Raw genomic sequence first — 22,032 nt, forward strand, 5'->3', positions numbered from 1 at the left:
GAGCTGGCGAGACTTCTACAGAGGGACAGACCGCTGGCAGTTCGCGCCCCCTGCCCCAGCCCGTTCTGCTGCGCGCGGCACGGCTGCTGCCTCGCCCCGCGGGAGTTCGAGAGGGGTCTTGTCAGCTTGGGGAGCTGCGATAAAAAGCATTGGTCTTTAATAAATCAGGGTGCTAGATGCTGAGCTGTGCATTTGAAAACTGCTAAAAAGTAATAGAGTCTGCAGTAGCTGAGGGTGTAGCCTCAGCTGGCGGTGGGTCCTGGGGCCTTGCCAGTGTCTCCTTTGTTCATCCAGACGCCCCAAGAAGGACTTGTGTGTGTGTGAACTGGCTGGCCGCCGGGCACAGTTTATTCATTCCCTGATGATGTGCAGAAAAGAGGAGGGAGATGTTCAGTAACGTGATTTTTCCAGAGCTCTGTGTGTGCCTCCAGCCGTGTTGCACTTGACAGTGCAATCCCTGCTCACTGGGAGGCCTAGTCAACTTGCAAGGCAGCTCTGATTCAGCCCCGCTTCAAATCATACCGCCCAGTTCTTTCTCTGCTCAGTTCTGCTCTCCTTAGGTGCCTTCACTTACAGACTTCCTGCTGTGTAGCTAACCTCCTAACTACTGTCTCCTGTACTGTTGGCTCAGGCAGTGAGGAGGTGGGTGCTAGGAGGATGGTTCTTGTTGGGAGGACGGAACAGGATTCGTTTCCTTCTTCTTTCGTCCCAGCAGGAACTGTAAGTGCATTCCACAGCTCTTCATCCAGAAGCAGGGGCCAGAGGGACAAGGAACCAAGCATGACATGGCTGGTGGCAGGGCAGGGGCCTCTCCAACCAGGACCTCAGCAAGGCAGGCTGGCGTCAGCTCAGGGTCCAAACCAACAGGTGGTTTTCTGGTGATAAGGCAGGTCTGAGGACAAGCTAGGGAGTCCAGGATCAATAGGGTCCATAGCAGTCAGGGCACAGCAGTGGCTGAGCTGAAGGGCAACAATCGTGCAGTGTTGCTCAGGTGGGGACTGATGTACTTGTGCCTGCAAAACCTGCATTCAGTAAGAGAAACTCAATATATGTAATGCTGGTTTTAATTTTAAGCATTATTTCAAAACCATTTGTGTAATAAAGAGTTAAACCTTTCAGGACAGCGTTCTGTCTAAAGCAGAAACTGGAAAATAATCTTCATCTGCATTCACTCAAAAAAGCATGGCACAGTGGGAGAGATCAGATTGTGAAGATAGCCAGAGACATTTCCTTTAAGAACACACTCGCTTTGGCATTACAGTCTATATACTCAATGGGGAATATGCCACAGTGAGAACGAAATGCTTTAAAATATGTATATAAACACCCACACTTAATACAAAAACTGCTAGAGTGGCTCGCCCACCCTATCGCCCTGACTGCACAGCAGACCTGTGTGTGTCTGATGTGTTAATGGGAAAAAAATCTGAAAATTGACAGACCACACGTGGAGAATAGCTGTTTTCATAGAAAACATAATTATGCAACTTCAAATTTGGGAATAATATAAACATTATTTCAAAATAAATGTTTGCAGGGATAAATACTTCCCGGTTAAAAAATGCCATCAACTCTTAGCTCTTAAGTTTTTAACCTGATTTATGCCAAAGAGATGGTCTTAAATCCTAGATATTTCGTTGCCACAGCACATGTAGTACTGCTACAGTAAACTAATAAAATTTGTTAGGGAATTACATTTTTTTTTAACTAATGCTTTTCTTTTACAGATACTAAGGATTAAACATACATGTGATATCACCTGACAATTTGCAAGTTCGCTAGTGTCAGTTCTTTACATGCAAAGCAGTTTCCATCACTCCATGGTTCCACAGCCACTGGATAGATGCCATCTGTGTTTCTATTTAGTATGTCTATTTCCAAACATAAAAAGGATACAGTTTCCCTTTCAATATGAAAGATTGGATATAAGGAAGAAATTCTTTCTTGTTAGGGTGGTGAGGCACTGGAACAGGTTGCCCAGGGAGGTTGTGAATGCTCCATCCCTGGCAGTGTTCAAGACCAGGCTGAACGAGGCCTTGGGTGAGGTTTAGTGTGAGGTTGAGTGTGAGGTGTCCCTGCCCATGGCAAGGGGCTTGGAACTTGATGATCTTAAGGTCCTTTCCAGCCCTAACTATTCTATGATTCTATGAATTCCTCCAATATCTGTGCTTCATTTGCTTGTGTGCTCTCTCACTGTTCAGTCATTTGTTAAAGCTACAAATAACTTTTTTATATAAGGGTGTCTTCCCTGAGTTACAGTCCTGTTAATTGTGCAGTAACTGGAGTTTTACATTTGCAGAAGAGATTTTTACCCTGGACAAGTGTTTGATTCTGGCCAAAGTTAAGAGTTTTCACAGTTTCAACCACAGAAAAATTGCAGGCTTTTACTATAAAATTTGCAAGTAGATTTCTGTGCCGCTGCTACAAATTCATATTCTGCTTTTTGAAATTTCATCGTTAACTGTCTTGAAATCCTAGATGAGAGACATATTTTCCATTCTTTGGTAGCATTACTGAGCACCTGTTTTTGGTAAAGTCTAAGTATTGTCCAAGAGTTTGCCTAAGTTTAGGCAAATGTGTATCCTAGCATGTATGAAAATCTGCCCCTTTCCCAAGTAAGTAGGCAAGTAGTCATGACAGCCTCTTTTCTCTCTAAAAGGTTTCCATGCTGAAGCTCTACTCTCCACTGCCTCTGCCAGAGTACCTTAAATTCCTTCCCTCATGCATGTTAAGGCTTGCAATGCCTTGTAGAGGTAATTTCCAGACTGGTGATCCTGGTGAGAGACCTTTGTAGAAAAAATAAAAAAACTGACTTTTAGTAAGCATATAATACGTAAAAAAATATATTTGAAATTGTGAAAAGGTGCACGTCCCACACATCCCAAGTAATCCTTTTGGAAGCTCTAAGTTCAAGTTATTAGAAGACAGATCCTAGGCATAGTGTTAGAATTTTTGAGTTCAAAATACTTGAGTATTTAGCATGTTGCTTTACAAAAATAGTTATCTACATGGATATGCTTGCATGTGCATGTGTATGGTTTGCATTTAGGGAAATAGGAGAGAGAGTGCATAGCATGGAAATAGATAGTCATGAAGTTTTGTTTGGAAATGCATTTAGGAAAGCAAAGGATTTTCTATCTGGAGTTCGTTGGAGGAGGGATGAGAATCATGAAATCATGTGTCTTCATGCTTCATCATTTGTTAGAAGAACTTCTATCTATTGGTAAAATGTGTATTTCATTTCTTTTTTCCATGCTCTTCGCCAATTCTAATAATCTCATTTCTAGAAGAATTTTCTAAAAGAATTATTCCAAAGTTGGGAAAATAATAGAAAAAAAAATTAATCATGACTCCTTTTCTCCATTTTAAAGCAAATCAATGCAGCAACAAAGACCTATATTATAACTCAAAAACTTCAAAACTCAAGTTCTTGTCTGAGCACCTATGTGCCAAACCCAAGTTGCTGTTGGAAGTGTTGAGCTCCCAAAATCTGACTAAAATCAATCCCAGCTTCAGACTAACTTCACTGTCTCAGTAAAATTTGGATCAGGACATCTAGATCCCAGTTTTAGTGGGGGGAAAATTCAGCAGCTGGTTTTGAATATAACTGCATAATCTCATATATACAGTTTAGAAGAGACAGCAGTCAAAGAAGGGAAATGAGGAAGTGAAATAAATTTGTTATCCAGTTTTCCTCTTTACGTCATGGTAGCAAGGAAACATTTTAAGTCATCTTTATCATTGCAGCAGTCAGTAGGCAGAAACCAAGCACAGATAATAGTCTTTCCAATCTTCACTCAGCAGAGGAAGAACAGTCCTCTTCTCCCCATTGACTATTTGATGAAACACTTCTCCTTGCAAAAAATATATCAATGGGTATTTTGAAATTTAATCTGAACTACTCAAGTATTACCAAACAGATCTGTGATTTGGGCAGAAACTTATCTCAGTGAAATGCACATGGAAAAGTTAACAGATTAGCTAGACAGGCACGTTTTTCAGTGCAAGTTACAAAGAAAAGATTTTTGTCATTCTTAACTGCTGCTGTGACTACTGTCATCGATTCTAAGGAACTGCATTCCAGCCAGTTATACCTGTACTGGGGCTAACAGCTACTGCTTGAAGCAGCATTTCTCTCTATGGCAAGTTCACTAGAAGGTTCACCTTGGAAAGTGTTAGAAAATAGCATTTGAGATGCTGCTGAGCTTTTCTGGAACAGGAGTTAGCAGAGGACTTTTACAAATCAGCAAGCTGCTCTGGACCTTACATTCTGGGGGATGCCTCTCTTTCTTTCACAAGCGAGCAGAAGTATAAACGTGGAGTATTTATCATGGTTTTACCTTTCTCAGCTGGAAGAAACTGAGCTGCTGCTGCCAGCTCTAGGGAACACTCATAGGCAAATAATGCAGCTCTTCCAGAAAGGCATCTTGTACTCAGGAAAGTGTTGAAGGATCCACCGTATTTCTTCATAGCTTGTTCCAGTGATTAAGCAGCTGTGCTTTTACAAGTGTCATCTTGTTTTAAATTTGAATTTGTCTGACTTCTATTTTTGTCTGCTCTTTATGTCCCTTTTCCTCTTGCAGCTTTTTTTTCAGTGCCAGGTTGGATGGAGCTTTGAGCAACCTGGTCTTGAGGAAGATGTCCCTGCACATGGCAGGGGGTTGGAACTGGATGAGCTTTAAGGTGCTTTCCAACCCCAATCATTCTATGATTCTGTGCCTTTCTCTGTTAAAGTGCCCTATGTTTCCTGTTTTCTCCCTGAGGAGGTTCTGACGCATCACAACCCATATCTTCTATCAACTTTCCTTTTAGTAAGTGTCATTGCTTCCAGGAAATTAAATATTGCTTTTGCCCTCTGCACCAGATGTAAAAACTCAATGCAGTGCTGACTTTGTACCCAGGCTGTTGTTGGGAGCCAGCCAACAGGAGAGGCCAAGTTGCTCTGCCCTTGTCAGTGTTCACCTGCAGGCTGCCAGATGCAGATTTTAGCAGCAGCAACTCAATATGTTAGCTCAGGATCAATGACTGAAAGAATGGATAACTGCTTTCCTAGCAACTTCAACTAACAGAAATCAGCATGGATTTCTGAGGGGGTATTTTTTATGCTCTACTTCTAACTACTTCACTAGTTTTAAGGTAAGCATTTAAGAATAATACTGTTCAGGTGGAAAGCATCATCATAAATGGGAAATACACTAAAGTGGGATTAGGCTTTTTCTCATTCCAAGCAGAATGCTAATTAACTAATTCATTACACTAAAGTGGTTAAGTATACATTTTTTATGAGGAATTCATTTTTCCTCATTTTGGGCTCCAGCCATTACAAATTTGGCTCTGCAGCCACAGCTGTTTCTTTTAAAAATTAATAGCTTGAGAAAAACAGGCCAAGTAGAATACAATTCTGATTTCAATTGCAAATATTTAGAAATTTAAAGAAAGCCAGCAGGTAAAAGCATTGGATATTTTCCATTGCTCCCATAAAAGCTCAATCACTAAGTAAGTTAAAGCCAAACTATCAAGGTGCCACAATGTCCTGGGTTTAGCAGTAGCAGTCATTTTTTCTCTTTCTTAGTAGCTTGTGCAGCGCTGTGTTTTTGACTTTTGGCCTGGGGACAGCGCTGATAACACCGATGTTTTCAGTTACTGCTCAAATGTTTAGTCTGACAAAGGACTTTGTGAGGCTCACGCTCTGCCAGAGAAGAGGGGAAGCCGGGAGGAAGCAGAGACAGGACACCTGACCCAAACTAGCCAAAGAGGTATTCCATAGCACAGCATGTCATGCCAGGATGTAACTGGGAGTTACCCGGAAGGGCTATTTCACCGTGGGGCAGAACTACGTATCTGTTGGTGCTTGATCGGGCTGGGTATTATCGGTCGGCAGGTGGTATTGTATTCTCTTCCCTTGTTATTTCCTTTTTCATTATTATTATTATTGGTGGTAGCAGCAGTGATTTGTGTTATACCTTAGTAACTAAACTGTTCTTATCTCAACCTGTGGGTATTACATTTTTTTTGATTCTCCTCCCCATCCCGCCAGGAGTGGGGGGAAAGAAGGGGGGGGGAGGGGAGTGAGAGAGCGACTGTGTAATTTATGGCTGACTTTATTTAAACCATGACACATGATCAAGTAAAATCAAACATATTCCATTATGTGAACTAAAAGATGAGGACATGGGCTAGGTAGTGCAGAGCTGTCACCCCAACGGACCTTCCAGACAGAAGCTCTGAGAGCCATTAGTAACTTTTTAATATCACTGACAGACTATTGCTGGATTACAACAGACTTCAGACACTTGTTCTCCAAGTGATAAAGGCCTGTTCTGAAATACTGTGGCAGTAAACAAGGATGAAGAAGAATGGGGAAAAATAGAATAGGAAAAAAATCCCAACCCAAACAACAACCAAACAAACAAAACACCAGCCACTCCCCACAGCCCCCCCCCCAAACAATTGAAAAACTATCTAAAATGTGAGTGTAAGTTTGACATCCCAGCAGAATTTCTTGATGATGTTACTATAATGTTTTTTGACTGGACTGTGTCAACGTGGAGAAGTATTCCTGGGGAAATAGTTATCAAACAAACTAGAATCTAAGCAGTTCCAGTTCATTGTGTATTTCAGACACCTCACTGCCTGACTAAAGGGGGAGGCTAAGCTAACTTCTTTTTGTTGGTCTTTCATTGACAGCAGTAGGACTATTCAATTCACTGTCACATACAGTTTGGATTAGTGCACATCCAGAGCTATACCAATTTACCCCAGCTGTTAACTGACCCATTATTTTAATATCAATTTACAAACAGATTCTATTTTTTACAGGCTTGTTTACAAAAAGAAAAAGCTGAATCAGCTGCTAGAGTGTGTATGTAGGGCTACCATCTAAAAGAAGTAGTTGCCCACAGCTGAGGTAATTCATATCAGTCCTAAACTGTCTCTTCTTGGCTATCTAGTTCTGGGTGCTGTCTGCTTTCGTAAGGAATGGGTGTATTTCATGACACTGAAAATGCAGAAAGTTTGAAGAAGTAGTTAATGCATCTATCTGTGTCTGTACATGCTGTAGCTCCGGAACCTTTAACAGCACAGATAATCATATATTTCAGTGTGTGAAAAGAACCTCAACAGGACAATAATGTGCTGGCTGAATCCTGAATGTTAATGACTGTTTTCAATACTCAGCCAAATGTGTAGAAACTGAAGTTGTTCAGAGAACAGTTTGCAAAACAATGCTACCCTGTCCATCTGAGAATAAAATCTGCAGTTAAAACAAAAATATGAGGCCACTAAGGGGACTTACTTATTCCTCTAGAAACCATCTCCCATTTCTGATATCACCCCAAATCTCACTTTAGTCTTAGAAGATCCATCAAGATGCCTCTTACCAGTCCACGCCAGTGTAATTTGGATCTGCATGTTGTCAAACATTCTTTTTGCCTAGCTTCTGAGTGGGGGTTGCATTGGTGTGGTTAACTGTGGGAACATGTGGTGTTGGGATGTTCACATCAGTGGGCAGCCTGTGTTACCCTCGGAGAGGAGCCACTGCTGTGTGTCTGGAACGTAGTCACTCTGCTGTTCCTTCGGGGTCTCTTTATGCTTTTGCATTTTAAGCCAGTCTGGGCATAACTTCACAACTTATTTTTGTAAGCATGTGAAAGACCTATTTGTCAAACCTTTAACTTCATATTGGTCACCACAACTTTCTGCAAATTCATACAGCATTTGGTCTTTATTCTGCGACAAGCATGAGCTGCCCACAGGGGAGAACTACACTTCACTTACAGCAACTGCACTTCATCTGTCATGTTCTAGATGGAATCTCAAATGTTTACTAATCAGACAACAAGCCTTCTGCATTTCTGTGTCTGAATACCTCTCCCAACACAATGAAAGAAATCAAGTGGAAGCTCTGGAGCAAGTTACTGTATGCCCATGACACTGCAGCCTTTCAACAAGCAAAGACTTTTAGTCATGTACAAGATGTCCAAGAACATCATTAAAGACCACTAAGACTAAAAGAGTAAGGATACAGAAGATATTTTGCAGCCTTGCCAAATATTAAACATATGCTCAGCTAGCGTATATTCTGCTACATTGTGTGAAGAAACATTCTGTATTCCATCAGTTACTAGCATTGGGTAAATTGATTATAGAATGAAGAGCTAAGAATAAATATACATATATGCAATTCAAACAAAACACACCCATTGCAAATGAAGTTGCAGAAGTCAAACTTTGAATTAACATACTGTGCTGATGTTGACTGGGGTATGGTTGGTTTTTTTCCACAGAAGCTAGTATGTTTTAGATTTGTGCTGAGAACAGTGTTGATAATGCAGAGATGCTTTAGTTACTGCTGAGCAGTGCTTAACAGAGTCAAGGCCTTTTCTGCTCCTCACCCCACCAGTAAGTAGGCTGTGGGTGCACACAGAGCTGGGAGAGGACACAGCTGGGACAGCTGACCCAGGGGATATCCCACACTGTATGGCGTCATCCTCAGCAGGAAAAGCTGGGGGAAGGAGGCAGGGGGAAGTTCAGAATGATGGCTTTCCAAGTAACTGTTACACGTGATGAAGCCCTGCTTTGCTGGAGATGGCTGAACACCTACCTGCCCATGGGAAGCGGTGAGTGAATTCCTTGCTTTGCTTTGCTTGCATTGTAGGGCTTGTGCTTTACCTGTTAAACTGCCTTTATATTAACCCATGAGTTTCTCACTTTCAACTTTCTGGTTCTCTCCCACATCTCACCGAGGGGAGCGAGTGAGTGGCTGTGCGGGGCTCAGTTGCTGGTTGGGATTAATGCAAATAAGCATTTTAAAAGTACAATGAATTTTTAAGTGGAAGAAAGAATTTTCTTCTTTCTGACATCCACCTTTATTTAGCAAAGACAATGACATACAGCAAATGCACTCAACCTGGCAGGAAGATAGTTTTAAAACAGCACAGCACAGGTTCTCAGAAGGGGCATCTGTCCTGCAACAGATCCCAGTTCTGGCTCCTTCCATGCTCCAGTCTCAGCAGGAACTTGGTCTTGTGTAGACAAAAGGTGTTCATGACTGATTATGTCTTGTCCCACTCACTGACAGTCAGTATTGCCCAGTTTGGACTAACTTTTGTCTAGTGCCAGAGGAACAATAACCACCTTCGGCTGTTGCTGGACTCTTCTCTCACATCTGTTGCCCAGCTCAGACTGAGCAGACACAATAACTGAACACTCGCAGCCTGGCACCAACAGCCCTGCACTGCTGTTCTGTCCCATCCCTGTGCAGGGGGGAGCTCAGCCCATTCACAGCCTGCCTTCCAGTGAGCACCCAGCACTTTGCTATGAACCAGAGCACATTATTTTTCTCATCCACAGCCAAGGAACCAGGAGGCACAGGCATTGTACACCCCATGCATGAGGTACTGGTTCCCCCAGAAGGATCCTTGGGAAGTGCTTGCAGCAACGACTGAGGAATGAAATCCACAAATCCATGGGAGCAGGCATGACTTCCTGAGCCCCACTCTAAGTGACAGTTTTGAGAGTATTCTTGTAATTAGGAGCATAGAGATTTACACTGAGTCAATTAACTTTTCACAGTGGCCAAGTAACGACAGTGTCTAATTGCTCAGTTTTTGCTCATGCTTCTCCTCCACTTCATCATCTGTCAAAGGCCTCAAATTGAAGCTGGCAAAAATTGAATGTTCTCACTTCAAAGCCCCTTTCCCAATTCTCTCTATTCATCAGCTTTATTTTTGCAGCCATTTATAGAGCTGGCTAATGTTGCAGATACCGATAAAAGAATTTAAAGAGACTTAATGTTGGCAAATGATTGTATTAAATTTCAAAAGGCCCTAAAGATCAACATAATTTTTAATTACCAATAACACAGGCAAAGCTAGAAAACAGTAGTTGTGGATCAGAATAGTGACTCTCTAATTGAAGTAAATGTGAAGAGATACAATTGTCTTTGAAAAATTCAACCTCTTATGAATTACTGTGTGAATACTTACTTACAACACAAATCGTGGACTTCAAACCACTCACTCTAAAGCAAAGAAGTACTGGGAGGAATGTCACCAACTTTTTCATGTAGTCTTAACTTCTTCATGCCGTCCAGCTACTTACTCAGGGAAAATTAGAAAGGATACGCTCAGTAGTATGTCATATCCCATTTTCCACAGACTTCTTTCTCCCTTCTGTATTTCTACCTCATACGCTTATTGACCTCACTTCTTTTTTTTGAAAATTTGATTAATTCTGCACAACCATATAACATTATGGCTTATTAAAACCAGGAACAGGTGATGCCGTATCACTGTGCACTGACACAGAGAAGAGCCTTAGAACCACAAATCCACAATTTTTTTTATTAAAATAACACCAAGTTTAAGAAATCAATGCAGTGCAAAGGAACTTCAGCTCATCATCCTTAAGTATGTAAACTGCATTCCAATCCTTACATGACTGACATAATACAGAAACACTATCCTAGGTGAATGCCAAAGTTAAAGACTGGCATGCTGGGCAAGGAAGGTTCTTATTCTTTGCAAGAGTTCTTTCTTTACACTGTCTGGTACCAAGGCTGAAACACAAATAAGAAAGCAAGAAGTAAAAAAGCAGGACAACATGGAAAATACGCTAATACCGACCTTTCACAACAGCTATTTTTTTTTTTGTTCTTGCAATTCTGTTAATACCTGAAAGTAACTGAAGCTACTTGATTCTTACATAGCACATCTATATTTTTCCCATTTAGAATGGCATATTTATATGTCCTAACACATCCATGTTTACATTTTCTTACCTCTGCCTTTGGGAGTGATTTCTGCCACCAAATCGTCAACAGTAACATGCTCTAATCCTTTTTCTTTAATAACATCTGGGGAAGACCAAGAATGATATTTTTAAGTCTTTTAGCACATTAATTAGAAGACAAAACCTATGCCAAAGATTAAGAGACAAAACCTGCAAACGTAGGTCATCAGAGGATATAAAGTAGCATGTGACCTAAATGTAACTCAGTGCCTACTGCATTGCACAGTGGATTTAGCCTCTCATTCATACCATGGGTTTAACAATTCGAACTTGGAATTACTGATGCATCTTGATCAGCTCATGTTTTAGAATCCAACACAACACAGTTTAAGCTTATCTGAGCATTACCAGGTGTCTGTATTGCTTGAGTGTTGTAGCACTTATCTCTTCAAACACGTTATTTACATGATAGGGAGAAAGAGATGCAGTTGGAAAAAGACTTTGTAACATACAGCAAGAGAGAACACAGAGACAGTAAATGCTCACTACTCCTCCTAATTGGTTTAAATAACACCTCTATATTTCAACAAAGTAAAAAAGCATCTCTGAAAGAAGATATGCATCTACAGCAAAAGACAGATTAAGATATGCTGTATGATTAACGCATACCAGCATTTAAACAACTGCCTACTTATAGTACCGTGAAGACCTAAAGATGCAAAGTCAATGCTGAGAAGAAACTTCCAATCAGCAGCATAAACCTGATTTTTTTTTTGTGGAAATGTGAATGTTTTTAACTGTATCCATAGGACTGATTGTTCAAGACACTAAATCCATTTTCTGAACTGACATCACATGAACTATTAGTTAACTGTTTTTCTTGGTTGAATTTCCTGTTGAAGATAATCCTGGATTGCTCAACATTGGCTTTAACCCACAATGTCAAGAAGCTCTAGAATGAACTACCAAAAACCACCCCAAAACCCCCAGCCCAACAATAACAACAACAGACCCCCCCTCCCACCCCTTCCCAATTCCTCTCTGTCCTTTCCTTTGGAGGCTGTTAGGCCCTTAACACGGACAAACAAACTTCTGCTTGCAGTTATAGTTCAAAGTACCAATATAAACCAAACATTTTACATAGCTTTCCTATAGCAGAGTATATGAAGTTGAGAAGGCAGATAAACATCCCTTCCACTACCTGTACTACTGAAATACTTCTGGCAGTGGTATCAGGCAGACAACTGCCAGCATGGATCATTTCAGCCTTTTCTGCAAATCCACCTATGAAAACAATTTAACACACTCAGCCCTATAAAAAGAAAAGCCTTGTGATGGAATATTCAGTAGCTGGGCACAATAGACCAAATCAGAACTAAAGCAAAAACTCCAGGGATTTGTTATTTGCTTTAAGGAAATTTCATCATGTGGTAGTATTCCTGGTTGCTGAAATACTATTTGTAAATCTCATATAATTTACAAGCCAGTAAATTGTAGCAATGCTCAAAACTTAACTCAGAACTAAAGATTCAGGTATCTAGAGGTTCATCAGCTTCTTTTCTCTCATCTAAGTAGATGATCTTACTTTCAAGAACTGTAGTTTGAAAGAGTACAAATGTACTTCGTCTCCCATGTGCAAACAGAGTTCTTTCAAGCTGTTAAGTTGCATATCACTGTATTTGCTCCATCTTCTTCTATCTTGTTTTTTATTCTCCAGTGGTAAGGAAGTCATCTTTCTCAAAACAAAAAGCTGTATCATCATGAATATGTAGGGAATCAATTCCAAGAATTTTCCTCCTGCACTTAAGAAGGTTCAGATCAGAAAAGAAGTGTCCAAGATGGCAAGCTGCTTTCTTGCATGCAAAACCAATTGCCAGGGATACCTTCCTCTTGCCCATGTCTTATTTAAATTGAGTGTTACACAGCAAAGCCTTCATCTGGGACTTTTACTTGGCCAGAACCTCAGTTGATTACAAAGGATATTAGTTATTTGACCCCTGTTACCTTTGCAATGTGCCTTCAGCTGATCCTTCCAGCCGCATTCGATTAATTTGGCTCTAAGCAACTCTTTAAGGCTGTTAAGACAATATACAAACCTGTTAGGAACAGCAAACATTGCTGACAGCTTAACTATGTTTCAGGATGACAATTAAGTCTACAATTCCTGCCCACAACAGAACTCCCAGCGGAAACAGCTGAACAGCATGTGAACCCTAACCTGAATATTAATTTCAGTTTACCATGTTGGACTGAGAGGAGTTGGCTGCTCAGAAGCTAATTTCACAGTATTTCTTTCAGGCAGCATTGATGCTGCAGCCACAGAAAAGAGGCAGAAGCCCTTGAGTCACTTGAACTGCTCAGGTCTACTCTGTTAGCATACGTATGCTAACTTTAAAAGTTAAAATATTTCACCTAAAAACAGGCCTTCAAAGGAAACCTTCCCTCTTCCCTTCTAAAAGAAGAATTCCATACATCTGTTTTCAACAGCAGGTTTCTCTTCCCAGTTACGCTTTAGCTCATGTTGGGTGAAGACAAAGGGACCGTGTATCTTCCTAATGTGGTTAGCAATTACAAGCATAAGCAAAAAGGATTCAGGCGTTAAAATGGACAAGACTTACAACAATCTGCTGCAATGATACATCTACTCCATATATCAATAAAGAATACTGAAAGCTAGCTACGAAAGTGAAAATTAGTACTGATCATAGAAAGGCTCTGATAAAACTTGCTTATAATACAGCTTTTGATGTCCTGACAAAACTCTTCTCACTGTTAGACTAAAATAGTTCCCAATACCATTTCAAGAAATTGTTTGCTCTGCTGAAGCTCTGTGCAATCTCCAATGGGATGGTCACAACCAGGAAAGGAGCACAGTGTAGACACCATGTCTGTGAAAGGTTACACTGGGCACAGGGCTATGCGATGACCTAGGGAGAAGACTCCTTCTCATACAGGCCTTGAGAAATAAAGGAAATGGAGCTTTTGGTGCATGGTGTTATGAGTATAGTGAAATGATGATGAGGATGCATGGCCAGCGGGTCAAGGGAGATGATTCTCCCCCTTCTACTCTGCTGAGACACCACAGAGAGTACTGTGTGCAGCTCTGTAGTTCTTAGCACAGGAAAGACATGAACCTGTTGGAGAGGGTCCAGAGAAAGTCCACAGAAATGATCAGAGGGACAGAGCACCTCTCCTATGAGGAAAGGCCGAGAGATTTGGGGTTGTTCATCCTGGAGAAGCTTCAGGGAGACCCTATTGTGGCCTTTCAGTTCTTTAAAGGGGCCTATAGGAAAGCTGGGGAGAGACATTTTAACAGGAGACATTGTGATAGGATGAGAGGTGGTTTTAAATTAAAAGAGGGAGATTCAGGCTAGATGTGTGACAGAAGTTTTTACAAGGAAGGTGTTAAAATACTGGCACAGGTTTCCCAGAGAGGTGGTGGATGTGCCATCCACAGAGACATTCAAGGCCAGGCTGGATGTGATTCTGGACAACCTGATTATTTAAAGATGTCCCTGCTCATTGCAGAGGGCTGGACTGGATGAGCTTTGAAGGTCCCTTCCAACCCAAACTATTTATAAGTTTGCTAATGATATGTAACTATAATGCAAATAAAACAGACTTAAGAGACAGAAAAGGCCAAAACCTAGCTGCCACACCACACTGCATAATTCACTTGTCTACCTTTATTGGGATCCCTAGAATGACTTGCACAAGTTCTGTTTTATGTGTTCTGTTGCATATTTATTTCCCTAACAAGAGACAAGTACACAGGAGAAAATCAAACAGGGAAGCTTTGTCTCATTATCAGGAAATAACAAGATTTGACTGCAACAAGTGCATTTAATGGTGATTTTTATAAGAACCAAGAGCTTTAAAACAAAAAAGCTGTTTGAAGGCAAGGCTGTTTGAAGGTAAAGGGGCCAAGATAGTTGGTTGGCATTCAAGGATTGCTTTTTCTGAGCTCAAGATCAGAGCATCCCGACACGTAGGAAGTCAAGGAAGAGGGCCAGGAGACCTGCGTGGCTAAATAGGGAATTGCTGGGTATGCTCAAGTGGAAGAGGAGAGTTTACAGGTCATGGAAGGAGGGGCTGGCCACTTGGGAGGAATATAAGGCTGCTGCTAGAGGATGTAGGAAGGCAGCTAGGATGACTAAGGCCTCCTTAGAATTAAACCTGGCAAGAAGGGTCAAGGACAGCAAAAAGAGCTTTTCCAATACATGGCAGATAAAACTAACATCAGAGGCAATGTAGGCCCACTGATGAACGGGATGGGTGCCCTGGTGACAGAAGATACAGAGATGACAGAGTTACTGAATGCCTTCTTTGTCTCTGTCTACTCTGCTGCAGGCAGTCCTGAAGAGCCCTCTACCCCTGAGACGTTAGATGAAGTCAGGTCGACGGAGCGGTTTGCCTTAGTCGATGAGGAATGGGTTAGAGACCAGTTGAGCAGTCTGGACATCCATAAATCCATGGGTCCAGATGGGATGCACCCGCGGGTGCTGAGGGAACTGGCGGAAGTCATTGCTAGACCACTCTCCATCATCTTTACCAAGTCTTGGGAAACGGGAGAGGTGCCTGAGGACTGGAGGAAAGCAAATGTCACTCCAGTCTTCAAAAAGGGCAAGGAGGAGGACCTGGGTAACTGTAGACCGGTCAGCCTCACCTCCATCCCTGGGAAAGTGATGGAACACCTTATCCTTGGTGCCATCTTAAGGCATATCAAGGATAAGAGGGTTATGAGGGACAGTCAACATGGCTTCACCAAGGGGAAATCATGCTTGACCAATCTCTTAGCCTTTTATGAGGAAATAACACGGTGGATGGATGATGGCAGAGCGGTGGATGTGGTCTACCTTGACTTCAGCAAAGCATTTGACACAGTCTCCCACAGCATCCTCACAGCTAAATTGAGGAAGTGTGGACTGGATGATCAGGTAGTGAGGTGGACTGTGAACTGGCTGAAGGAGAGAAGCCAGAGAGTTGTAGTCTATGGGGCTGAGTCTAGTTGGAGGCTTGTAACTAGTGGAGTGCCTCAAGGGTCAGTACTGGGACCGGTATTATTTAATATATTCATCAATGATTTAGATGAGGGAATTGAGTGTACTATCAGCAAGTTTGCTGATGACACTAAGCTGGGAAGAGAGGCTGACATGCCAGAAGGCTGTGCTGCCATCCAGCGAGACCTGGACAGGCTGGAGAGTTGGGCAGGGAATAACTTGATGAAATATAACAAGGGAAAGTGTAGACTCCTGCATCTGGGCAGGAACAACCACAAGTTCCAGTATAGGTTGGGGAACGGCCTGTTAGAGAGCAGTGTAGGGGAGAGGGACCTGGGGGTCCTAGTGGACGACAGGATGACCATGAGCCAACACTGTGCCCTTGTGGCCAAGAAGGCCAAGGGCATCCTGGGGTGTATTAGAAAGGGGGTGGTTAGTAGGTCGAGAGAGGTCCTCTTTCCCCTCTCCTCTGTCCTGGTAAGACCGCATCTGGAATATTGTGTCCAGTTCTGGGCCCCTCAGTTCAAGAAGGACAGGGACCTGCTGGAGAGAGTCCAGCGCAGGGCAACAAAGATGATTAAGGGAGTGGAGCATCTCCCTTATGCGGAAAGACTGAGGGAGCTGGGTCTCTATAGTTTAGAGGAGACTGAGGGGTGACCTTATTAGTGTCTATAAATATATAAAGGGGGAGTGTCACGAGCCAGGCTCTATTCAGTGGCAAACAATGATAGGACAAGGGGTAATGGCTACAAACTAGAACACAAGAGGTTCCACTTAAACTTGAGAAGAAACTTCTTCTCAGTGAGGGTGACGGAACACTGGAACAGGCTGCCCAGGGAGGTTGTGGAGTCTCCTTCCCTGGAGACATTCAAAACTTGCCTGGACACATTCCTGTGTAACATTATCTAGGTGTTCCTGCTCCGGCAGGGGGATTGGACTAGATGATCTTTTGAGGTCCCTTCCAATCTCTAGCATACTGTGATACTCTGAAAAAGTGCCAGAGTAAGAAAAAACTAAGAGTACGAGTTTAAGAATAAGTTTAAGAGTTCATAAGCCAACCACCCCCTCCTTTATTTTCCTATCTCCCCTTTTCAAGTGAAAAACTAACAGAAAACTGCTCAAAAGACAAAAATAAAAGATTTTTAATACAGCTTTACATAATACATATGGCTTTCACATGCAGGTATTTGCAGGATTTAGCGTTAAGTTTACTTAATCTTTACTTCTAGGAGTGTCTTATGTTCGATGGTATTTTTAGCTTCATGGTGGCAAGGAAACAGAAGCCTGCTTACCGTTCTCGCTCTCCTGTTTCTATTAGCTTTTGGTTAATGGTTGCTCTCATCTGGGCATCTTTGTTCATGTTGGAAGTCCCGGTTTTTCACAAACGACTGGGAGCAGAAGAGGGGCTGACCACCATCCGTGTCACTAACACAACAAAAGGAAAGTCACTCACAGTTAGAGGCAGCACCGCGACCGCTGCTAACGACCCATCCCCACTGCTAACGACCGAGGGAGCCCCGGAATCAGCACCAGAACAGCACCCGCCGGGCCAGGCCGCCCAGCTCTGGGGCGCCGGTAGCTAACCGAGCCGCTGAAGCGGGCGCGGCCTCCCCGCATCCCGTCCTTCCTCACCCCTCTCCCTTCCCCCAGTCCGCGCCTCTCTCGCCCGCCCGGGCTCCCCCCGCGGCCGAGTCGGAACTGCGAGCACGGGGCAAGGCCCCAGCAGGCCACAATCCGTCGCCACCGGCTCACCCCTCCGCAGCTCGGCACAGCCAGGCCCCGGCGGCAGGAGGTGGAGCACCTCGCTCTCGGGAGCCGACAGGAAGTGCGGCTGAGGACTACAGCTCCCGGCATGCCCCCCGGTCCCGGCCCAGTGGTGCTGCGCGGCGGCTCCCGCGTGTTCGCCGAGCTGTTCTTGGTGTCGCGGCATGGCGGCTCACTGCTCTCTGCAGGCCAAGCGCCTGCTCCTGGACCCCAAGTTCGAGGGTTACAAGCTGTCCCTAGAGCCGCTGGCCTGCTACCAGCTGGAGCTCGACGCGGGTGAGGAGTGGGGCGGTGCGGCACGGCGCGGATGGGCGGGTGAGACCGCCGGCCTCCCCTTCGCCCTGTGGCCTGGGGGGTCCTCCTGCAGTGCTCCGCTGAGAGGCCCAGCGGCCCTCGTTGCAGGCGTGCCCTAAGATGGGGGCAGCCCGGCGTTCTGCGCCGGGCGGCCTACGCGCCTGTTCTGGGTCGGAACAGCCGGTGGTTGGCATACCTGGCGTTTCCTCTTGGTTTCTCTCGTTAGAATTGGCTGCACCGTTGTCTTTGGTGTCGTCCCCCCGTGTTCACCCAGCTCCGTGGTGGACCAAGGTCTCAGGCTGTTGTCACACGACTGCATTACAATGGCCTGCCCCTGTGAGTTTGAACTGAGTTTCTAAATGAGTAAGGAAATCTGTGTGATAAATCTGGCTTTGCCTTGTACATAGGCAGTAGTGTTCATAATGGCAGGGTACATGTGAGGGTGATGGATTGCAGGTGATTTATAGAAGTATGTATAAAATCAGTATCTCTTACAGACCTCAGCAGTTACCGTTTTTACTTTCTTGCTCTGCCAGCCGTTCAGATGAGGATCTAAGGGTTGTTTATTTCGTGCTCTGCTTTTTCTGCTGTTATGAGTAACATTTGAGGTACTGGGCCATTAATGGGCTAATTTGCTGAGAAGAATGTTAGCACAAAGTGATGTTGGAAATGTGCTTACGACCTTAGCCATGCCCCCTGAAATCTCTCATCCACCTACAAAAAGACCTAAATAAAGGTATGGGCTTTGTTGGTGGATGAATTACTTTTCTGAGACAGTAATATACAATTCGGGTGGACTGATCTCTACCTCTGTATGTCTGCTGATTTATGTGCCTGTCTACAGAGCTAGCTGTTACTTGTTACTTTGGTTTGTGTTAAATACATGGTATTAGTAGTGGATCAGAAAGGTGTGTTTGCCATGGTGAATTGTGGCAGAATGTGAAGCTGTATGTGAACTGTATATTGCAGGAGTGAATGAACGTGAGGTGATACTGTGTGCGTCTGTCATAGGACTGGAAGATTCAAAAAGAGTAACATTTTTGTTATATGCTTTGACATTTTTTACTGTAAGACTAATTTAGGTGTCCCCTTTCAAAAGACAGTCCAAATATGAGTTAGTGAATGTGTGTTAGGAGTGTATTACAGCTATGTCTAAGATGACAGCAGTTAGTGTGGTGTAGGTACAGCCTCTTAGTTTGCCCTTTATTTGGTACTCTGCCTGTGGTTAGATAAGCTCTGTGGTTCTTGGGTAGTCAGTTGTGCAGCTGTTCTCAGTAGGTGCGGTTTACAGATTCTTATTGAACTTCTTGAATGATGGAGTCGCCAACGGAGAAATGTATCTAACCAGTTCTTGTCTATTCAGATATTTTATGTAATAGCTTCAGTAACCTGTGTGACAGAAGATTGGTATGTGTGCCATTCTCCAATTCCCACAGCACAGAGGCCCAGATACCTGTTTTCTCAATGTTTTATCTATATTTCAGCCTGTTCTTAGGCCGTACAGCTGGCGCTATCTCCTTGCTGTTTTTTTCTTACTCCAAGGCAGTTTTTTCACAATACAGGGATGTTCTGTACCTGAACTTTGTGTTTCTTGTCTAATATGTATGCATGAAACTGAGGGCATCCTTTCACAACTTGAGTTTTATGTTATGCAGGAATAATGGGTTGAGTTGTAGAAACAGTGGGTGGTGTGTAGGCCATGGCTTTTTCAAATTACTGCAAGAGATAAGTTAATACTGTGTTAGAAGGCCAAGGACTTGTGCTTTCCAGCACATTGTGAGCAGATTAGAAGTCTGAGGAACATAATGAAGAACTTGGTAGTTTGTGTGTCATTAAATTAATATTTGTCACTGAGTGAAGAGTTTCAATTTCCTCAGAGTGAGAGTGAGCAAAGTACAGTAGCTGAAATAAATGTCACATGTTTAGGAAAACTGTCAGCATGATTTCTGATTTTATTCACAACTGTGTGGAAAATGCAGTGATAGTATATGGAAGATTAGTGTAAAAAGGCTGTTGAATTTTTTGTTTGTTTTCCAGGAACTGAGTTCAGGAATCCTTGTCTCAAATGACCTGAGATTTGGAGTTCTGCCTGTGTGGCATCCCAAATTTCATGGCAGTAAGATGAGCATGTGAGCTTTAAAGTGCTTTGAATATATGATAATAAATAGAAATAGGTACTTATTCTTAAGTAGAACTGAATTAACTCAGTTGAAGTATTTATGCAGTGTTAATACAAACTTGCATATTAAGCATTAGGGTATTAATCTTTGATATTTCATCTATGTTTTTATATTTAACCATTTTTATGAATTTCACTGCTAGCTGTAAGCTAAAATGGCTGAAAGAAATTGGCGCATGGAGTTGATGCAGGTTTGTCCTACTGGAGCAGATGGATGGCAACACATGGTACTGCAGGACAATTTGTGTTGGTTGTCATGCTCCTGGGGGCTACAGTGAGCTTCATTTTCTGACCATTGTGTAAAAGTTAGTATTCAGTTCCAGTTTGCCTTTAACTGTAAAACTGCAGTTGCCAGGAATTTGCTGTGGTCAGACGTGCAGCAGAAAGAATTTTAAAACATTTATTTAATATATTTATTTTGTTAGATCTGTGCTAGAGGGGAATTTTCTAGTGAATATCTTAAATATAAGGTCACAGGGATGAATGGTGAAATTCTGGGATCTTACGTTCCCTTTTAAATACTGGGATTTGCATGTTCATCTTTTATTTCTTCTTTACTCCTGCCTATTCTGTCCTAATTAATCTAAACTTTCACAGTCATTACTCTCTCTCATCCTGAGAGCATGTTTTAACTAGTAATGAGTCCCACACTGTTATATGTTTAATTCCAAACTCTTTATCCTAAGTTTTGTGTATTTTTATTTTCCTCAATTTATTTTCATAACTTATTTCCTAGTGATTCCTTTGCACTGAGCTTTGTATGGCCTTTCTTTTAAACCACTGAATCTTTGAGAGGGTAGAAAGAATGTCTTGTTTACAGTCACCTCTTCTGCCCTGATCTGAACTCAACAGATCCCAGAGCAGTCAGTGGCTGTGGGGCAGATTGTCTCCAACAAGAACCATGTCTAAGATGCATGTAGTTTTTAGAGGAATGAAAACCTCACTCTTGACTTCCACTGATCAGATGTAACTTGATTCCTTTTTTTATCAGAGGCTTAGAAGTTACTCAGTTGTGGGTTTCCCTCATGCCTTTCCTCTCTATTTTTTCTATTTGGCAGAACTGTTATATCAAAAAACATACACCATGCCTCACCTGCAGTACTGCATTCAGCTCTGGAGCCTCAGTACAGGAAAGACACAGACCTGTTGGAGAGGGTCCAGAGAAGGGCCACAAAAATGATCAGAGGGATGGAGCACCTCCTTTGAAAGTCACTTCTAACCCAAACTATTCTATGATCATACCATAACAGCTGAAAGGCATAGTAAACATTCACTCAAACGTGGAGCTCCTGTTGCAAGCCAGGAGAACATGCAGAGAGTACATTCCTTCGATTATGTGCATTTATGGGTTTTTGTCACTTCTAAAAATAAAAAAAATGGTATTAATGAATGCCTGCTCTGCTTGCAGCCTGTTAGGACCAAAAGGTCTCTACTTCTGTGAAACACAGTTGCCCATTCACTCTGCTTGAGTGAAAAGTAGTTGTCTTACTAATACCACATGAATATAATTTGTGTCTTTATGAAGCCAAAGATACTGATATATTTCAAACATTTATAGCAGTTTCCATTTGTGTTTTCCATGTCCATTTGAAAAAATTATAGAATAAAAGTCTTCTATATATGAGAAATACTAAGAAACTGTGAGCCATAGCTGTAGTTCACTATACTATCAGCTGTACTGATACTTTCACAAATGTCTTGCAAGCTTTTGGATCTTGTTCAATTTATTTGTTCCATTTTTTTTTTGTGTGATAGATCATATTTACTTCCAATGCTTGTGTAAGTAATGTGATTAGGGAAAAATACTTCATTACAGAGTATCTGTCAGCCTGTGCTTGTTTTCAGCAAGCTAGGTGTTTATTAAAACAGGAACATTTTGTGTTTAGTCTGTTAAGGTACTGCAGTAGAATAACCAAGCCTTGTACTTTTACTGAACAGCAGCAATGAGATGATGCTGCCGTTATGTATAAAAGGATATTTGTTGATATTAAAGGAAAAAGAGTACAGGGTTAAAAAGATCTTTGGATGCTTATACTAGAAAATAAATTAAGCTCTTCCACGAGG

General features: G+C 42.4%; 2 protein-coding genes and 1 long non-coding RNA gene across 7 annotated transcripts in view; 2 read left to right on the plus strand and 1 right to left on the minus strand.

Moving 5' to 3' along the window:
* The first annotated feature begins 4,730 nt into the window (after positions 1–4,730).
* On the plus strand, positions 4,731–8,030 carry LOC133266308 (uncharacterized). The gene is made up of 3 exons (XR_009742319.1): positions 4,731–4,811; positions 6,820–6,907; positions 7,807–8,030. It is a non-coding gene; the product is annotated as an uncharacterized LOC133266308 (long non-coding RNA).
* A 2,288-nt stretch (positions 8,031–10,318) lies between these two features.
* ENY2 (ENY2 transcription and export complex 2 subunit) lies at positions 10,319–17,228 on the minus strand. Its single transcript, XM_061447858.1, has 4 exons — positions 17,024–17,228; positions 12,736–12,806; positions 10,781–10,855; positions 10,319–10,558 (listed from the first exon to the last, which is right to left on the minus strand). Exons 1-4 carry the CDS (start codon positions 17,089–17,091, stop codon positions 10,482–10,484), a joined length of 291 nt encoding a protein of 96 aa, XP_061303842.1. The 5' UTR covers positions 17,092–17,228; the 3' UTR covers positions 10,319–10,481.
* Positions 17,229–17,613: 385 nt separating this feature from the next.
* Positions 17,614–22,032, plus strand: part of NUDCD1 (NudC domain containing 1) — a 34,866-nt gene continuing 30,447 nt past the window's right edge. For 2 of the 5 annotated variants that reach the window (XM_061447859.1, XM_061447860.1), the window contains exon 1: positions 17,614–17,771. In XM_061447859.1, the coding sequence (XP_061303843.1) occupies positions 17,660–17,771 (112 nt within the window). In that variant the 5' untranslated portion in view covers positions 17,614–17,659. Of the gene's footprint in view, positions 17,772–19,826; positions 19,919–22,032 lie in introns of all 5 variants that reach the window. The other 3 variants (XM_061447862.1, XM_061447863.1, XM_061447861.1) reach the window with 3 other exon arrangements.

This window comes from Pezoporus flaviventris, unplaced genomic scaffold (genome assembly GCF_033815535.1).
Source record: "Pezoporus flaviventris isolate CSIRO_AGI_PZ_B2104156 unplaced genomic scaffold, CSIRO_AGI_Pfla_v1 ptg000007l, whole genome shotgun sequence".
In the NCBI taxonomy this organism is placed as follows: Eukaryota; Metazoa; Chordata; class Aves; order Psittaciformes; family Psittacidae; genus Pezoporus; species Pezoporus flaviventris.